Raw genomic sequence first — 6,577 nt, 5'->3', positions numbered from 1 at the left:
ATTACTCTGAGGCAATCACTGACTTGCTTTCTTTCACTATAACTCAGTTTCTTTTTTCTAGAATTTTATAAGTGTATTTCTAGAGTAGACTGACCCTCTTTTATCTGACTTCTTGTATACACAATAATCTTTTGGGAATGATCAGTGTAGTTTCAATTATAACAAAAGCTCATTCTCATTTTATTAAGTAATATTTCATTGCCTGATTATATACCACAGTTTTTTATACACTTATCATTGTTGGATATTTGTGTCCAGGTGCCCCGAATTCCTTTATATAAATTTTAGAACCAGCTTGTCAATTCTTCAAAATGAAGTCTGCTCAGATTTTGATTAAATTATAGATTAAACTATAGATTAATTTGGGGAGTAGTTGTAAAGATATGGAGCAACTAGAATGTTCATATATTCTAGTAAGAATACAAAATGGTACAGCCACTTTGGAAACAATTTAGCTGTAGCTTAAAAATTAAACATACACATACTGTATGACTTGGCAATCCAACCCTGAGTGTCTATCCAAGAGAAATGGAAGCATATGTATGAACCAATACTTTTACTTGGATGTTGATATCAGCTTTTTCATGATAGCTATAAAATGGAAACAAGTCCAAATTTCTATCAGCTAGTGAATGCATGGACAAATAATGATATATTCATATAATGAAATACTACTTAGCCATAAAAAGAACAAACTATTGAAACATGCAATAATTTGGATAAATCTGAAAATCAATACACCAAGTGAAAGAAACCAAACCCAAAAGACTATGTTTTCTATGTTTTAAAATTCTGTTCATATGAAATTCTAGAAAAGACAAAACTGTAATGAGATAGTTTAGTAGTTATCAAGGGCTGGAGTGGCAATGGGAAAATTTATTGCAAATGCACATTAAGGAGCTTTTATGGTGATAAAAGTGTTCTATAGCATGATTGTGATGGGGGCCACATGACTATGTTTTGGTCAAAAGTCCATAATTGTACACTTACAATGACTAGATTTTATTGTATATAAATCATAATCTAAAAAAGCTGACGAAAATTGTGTAGAACTATAAATATCTTGGAGATCTCTGGATATAATCAAAGTTGAGAAAATTCCATGTGATTCTGCTGCTACAATTTTAGGTAGATTACTTTTTGATGATATGCTTCCTAAGTATAGCATATTAGTATTTAACGTAGTCTAAGCACTAAATAAGAAAATTCACGGACCAGTTAAAATTGCAGGAGATATTTGAAAAACTAGGAAGCAATGATACAACCTGTAATCTGGTACAAATATAATGTTATGAAATAAATTTATATTTATTTCATAACATATGACATATTCCTGTCATAACATGACATATTCCTGTCACAACCAAAATTTTTTCATACTCATGTTATTATTCCTATGATAATCTTTTCCTGAAGACTTTGGGGCTTAAACACATGATATCTTCAGCTAAAAGTGGTCACACCTGATTTGAGTTGACACAAGTGAAGTCTAATGTCTAAGTATGTTTTCTTTCTACAACCCTGTTTTTCCCTGTTATTGTGAGAATGCTCCTCAATTTAAAAATGCTTAACATTTGGAGTGTTGTCATATAGTCTTTATTATGTAGCATCAACATTTGGTAATGATTCCAAAAATACTTTTGAAACGTTTACTCTGAGTTTTGTATTAAATGTTGTGCATCAAGGGACCATATGGTCAGGCATTTTATAACTTTTCTCAACTGGTATTATGGCAAAACCACTACACTGAATGTAACTGAGAATATCTCAAGTCTTACTAAAATTTAAATGTTCAAACAAGAGACACATTGAGTAAGTGACGATGCCAGAATACAATAAAAGCCCTTTAATTTACAAGCTACCAGAGGCAAACACACTTTAAGTTGGTATAAATCAAGAAAAAAAAATTGCTTTTGAAACAGAAGTTTCCTTGTTAACACAAAGGCAGAACTAACATTTAGATTCCCAGAATCTCCTGTAGGTCATAGAAGAGAACACTATTTTTTTTTCTTTTTACTCTCAATTAATTTTCAATTTGTTAAAGATAAGTAGGCAGAGCCTAATTCTAAAGCTGTCTATGTTCTAGAATCTATTGACATGGCCTCATTCCAATGTGTACCTTTGGGGCCAATGACAACAATTACTTTCAAGGGACATTGCTAATGAAACACTAATTGTACAGCTGACACAGCATGGTAACATGGATAAAAAATCATACAGAGAAAATGGCAAAAAACAAAAGCAAATCTTTAATTTTACCTTCCTTGTGACAGGAATACAAATGAATAGAGAAAACATTAAACATGGACAGAAGGAGGAAGTATTGAAAATACTATTGCTGTATCACACTGAGTATCCAAGGAAATTTTGAAAAATTCAGTCTAATATTCAGATATTTTCTGATATCAAAATATTACATATGTAATCTATATAATATCACATATGTAAACATTTTGACACACTGATATTAGATACATTTGTCTATCTACTTAACAATCATTTCTTGAATCTTTATAACACATATTGGTTAGTAGAGATACAGAGAAGATTAAGATTTTTGGTCCTGCCCGGCGTGCTGCGGCGGAACGGCTGTTGAGCTGCGCGGGGTTCAGGTCCCCGGCTGGTTGGTGACTCCCGTGCTCTGCTTCTCCCCACTGAGCTGCTGCCTGGTGAAGAAGAAGCCATGGCACTCCGGGTCACCAGGAACGCAAAAGTTAATGTGGAAAATAAGGCGAAGATCAGCATGGCAGGCGCAAAGCGCGTGCCTCTGGCCACAACTGCGGCCTCCAAGCCCGGGCTGAGGCCGAGAACAGCCCTCGGAGACATTGGTAACAAAGTCAGCGAACAACCACAGGCCAAATTGCCTCTGAAAAAGGAAGCAAAAACTTTGGTTCCTGGAAAAGTTATTGCTAAAAAACTATCTAAACCTCTGGAGAAGGCACCCGAACCTGTGCCAGAACCTGAGCCAGAACCTGAGCCCGTTAGAGAAGAAAAACTTTCGCCTGAACCTATTTTGGTTGATACTCCCTCTCCAAGCCCAATGGAAACATCTGGATGTGCCCCTGCAGAAGAATATCTGTGTCAGGCATTCTCTGATGTAATTCTTGCAGTGAATGATGTGGATGCCGAAGATGGAGCTGATCCAAACCTTTGTAGTGAATATGTGAAAGATATTTATGCTTATCTGAGACAACTTGAGGAAGAGCAAGCCATCAGACCAAAATACCTACTGGGTCGTGAAGTCACTGGAAACATGAGAGCTATCCTTATTGACTGGCTAGTACAGGTTCAGATGAAGTTCAGGTTACTTCAGGAGACCATGTACATGACTGTTTCCATTATTGATCGGTTCATGCAGAATAATTGTGTGCCCAAGAAGATGCTGCAGCTGGTTGGTGTCACTGCCATGTTTATTGCAAGCAAATATGAAGAAATGTACCCTCCAGAAATTGGTGACTTTGCCTTTGTGACTGACAACACTTACACTAAGCACCAAATCAGACAGATGGAAATGAAGATTCTAAGATCTTTAAATTTTGGTCTGGGCCGCCCTCTACCCCTGCATTTCCTTCGGAGAGCATCTAAGATCGGAGAGGTTGATGTTGAGCAACATACTTTGGCCAAATACCTGATGGAACTAACTATGTTGGACTACGATATGGTGCACTTTCCTCCTTCTCAGATTGCAGCAGGAGCTTTTTGCTTAGCACTGAAAATTCTTGATAACGGTGAATGGACACCAACTCTACAGCATTATCTATCATACACTGAAGAATCCCTTCTAAGTGTTATGCAACACCTGGCTAAGAATATAGTCATGGTGAATCGTGGGCTTACAAAGCACATGACCATCAAGAACAAGTATGCCACATCTAAGCACGCAAAGATCAGCACGCTGGCACAGCTAAATTCTGCACTAGTTCAAGATTTAGCCAAGGCTGTGGCAAAGGTGTAACTTGTAAACATGAGTTGGAGTACTATAATAACTGGAAATAAAATTGGCACCATGTGCCATCTGTACATACTATATGTTACCTTTACTGACTTTTAATAAAGTTTGTGGTCCTTTTTACTTATACCTTAACTCATTTGAATGTCGCTACTTTCCTACTTGAGGATAACCTAAAAGTTGTGTTAAAGGTATGGTGGGGAGTATAAAAAGTGCTTTCAGTTTATTGAGACCCAACTTACATATATAATTGTCATTCGTGTGGTTCTTGTTTTATGTATTTGGCTTTTGCTTTCTTAATATGGATTACTTTGGTCATGAAGGCATTTAAAGCCCTTCTGTAGGGCATATGTACAGCCCTGTAAGCCCTGTCGTCTTGGAGAATATGCAGCCTCTTTCGGCTTAAAAGCCTGCCACCTCACCTTTAGATACTCCCCTCCCTGTTTTCTGTTTCTTCCGGTGGCTGCTGCCATAATTCCAAGTTTTTATTTCTACCACTATTTCGTAAATTATCAACTTTAGTATCATTTTTTTCACCTGCAGAAATAAGAACTTTGTATTTTAAACATACTTTTTCATTGTTGATCAAATAAAAGTAGATCCTCAAAACAAAGTATCTAAAAAAGTTGATTTACTCCTTACCCCCCACTTCTACAGCTCAATCCTGTCCATCTGAAGGTATCAACAGTTTGGGATAGATCCTTCGATGCCTCTTCTATAAACACAGACGCGCATATAAATTGTTACAGGGATATCTAAGAAATGGAATCATTCTATATATAAGTAATTCCTTTTAACATGGATAGGCCTTCCCTGTATTTGGGCATTACTAAGGGTATACTACAGTATATTCATTCTGCTGTTGACCTTCACATTGTTTTTCCTCTTTGCTACTACAGACAAATGTCTTTATTATCATTAAATAATATACTTTCCTTTCTGTACACTGGGTTCTCCAGAATATGTATGTACTAAATTTTGGCAGGTACTTAGCAAAAGAAAGACCGATGACTTTCTCAGTGTCCTCAGCAGTGTACAAAAGTGCTGGATTCTCTGTGTCCTTGCCAGAATTGAAGGCAACGATTCTCCAGCTTCTGCAAACTTGGCAAAAAATCTATCTAGTGTGCTGTTGTAATTTATAATTTTTATGACTAGTTGAATAAATTTTTGTTGAGTACTTAAAAAAAAAAAAAAAAAAAAAAGATTTTTGGTCCTTAAGAAGTTAAGACAGAGGGCGCCTGGGTGGCTCAGTGGGTTAAGCCACTGCCTTCAGCTCAGGTCATGATCTCAGGGTCCTGGAATCGAGTCCCGCATCGGGCTCTCTGCTCAGCAGGGAGCCTGCTTCCCTCTCTCTCTGTGCCTGCTTCTCTGTCTACTTGTGATCTCTCTCTGTCAAATAAATAAATAAAATCTTTAAAAAAAAAAAAAGTTAAGACAGGGAAGAAATTATACTAACATCAGATGCAATGGGAGTACAGAGACTAGAGTTCCCAAACTGTCCTGAGTGACCAGTTGGATGGTTTGGAAAACAAAGGTAGACAAAATCAGAAAGGGGATTCTTGGCACAGGAAACAAAAAATTATGAAAGTATAGTCATTGTGTAAAGAGTTTTACAGGACCTAAAATGTTCATATTTGGAAGCGTGGTGCCGTGCAAGAAACTATCAGAAACAGGGCTGGTAAGCTAATATTAGCTAGATGGTTAAGGGCCTATTGTGCAAGCCAGGGGTCTTTTTAATGGAAAAAGAAAGCCATTGCTGAATTTTTATCAGAAATCCACCATGATCAGATCTTCATTCATGAAAGATTATTTGATGTCTAAAACTACTTTGATTCGCATTATTGTAGAACTCTTTAAAAAAAAAGACCATGGCCATCCCTTTGTAAGCTAACCCATCTATCTGGAGAACAGAGTAATTTTTAGTAGATGCTTCTGACAGATCAATTTTTCTTCCCTGAACCTTGTAGACAGAAGAGAAATATGTTTATTTTTTGGATTAAAAAGCATAATAAACATTTCCATTCATAAAATATTGGAAAGCAGAGATCATTTTGCACATCTATGCATCTACAATAGTAATTCTCCAATAAATACTTGAATATCTAAGTTTAACTGAACCAAAGAGTTATGGAAAGCATGAAAACAGACATGGTATACAAGTTCAGTTTGGGAAACAGAGACAGTGAAACATCTGGCAAAGAGCAAGTGTTATAAATGACTGATATTTTGATGAAAAATTTTAATGGCAAGTAGGAATTTTTGGCATCTTAAAATTATATCTACTTTTTGTGCTACAGATTGTTACATTAGATAGCTTAGCTTATGAATATGAAATTTGAGAACACAGAAATGTAATTAATGTTTATACCTACAAAATCCAGTTCAAAGAATGTCATAATTGCTTTTACATTAACTGAAAGACTTGAGCAAAACCAAAATATTAACTGCTAACCAGGCTCTTGGATATGCAAAATTCTTCGTTTAAGAATTTTAATAGGGAAATATTTTTTTGAAACCAGGGAAAAATGAATTATGTATTTTATTGAATATGTCAAAAAATATATAATACCATTAACTATTAAATGAAAAACTATTAAATGAAAAAATCCACTGAGGTGATCAAACAAC

At 35.7% G+C, this 6,577-nt stretch overlaps 1 protein-coding gene across 1 annotated transcript; it reads left to right on the top strand.

Annotated features, from left to right (window-relative positions):
* Window positions 1–2,567: 2,567 nt before the first annotated feature.
* Window positions 2,568–4,076, top strand: LOC125107793 (G2/mitotic-specific cyclin-B1). Its single transcript, XM_047743201.1, has one exon. The coding sequence runs from the start codon at window positions 2,684–2,686 to the stop codon at window positions 3,953–3,955; it is 1,272 nt and encodes a 423-aa protein (XP_047599157.1). The 5' UTR covers window positions 2,568–2,683; the 3' UTR covers window positions 3,956–4,076.
* Window positions 4,077–6,577: the final 2,501 nt, after the last annotated feature.

This window comes from Lutra lutra, chromosome 8 (genome assembly GCF_902655055.1).
Source record: "Lutra lutra chromosome 8, mLutLut1.2, whole genome shotgun sequence".
Classification (NCBI taxonomy): Eukaryota; Metazoa; Chordata; class Mammalia; order Carnivora; family Mustelidae; genus Lutra; species Lutra lutra.
This window is presented reverse-complemented; position numbering and strand designations above follow the sequence as displayed.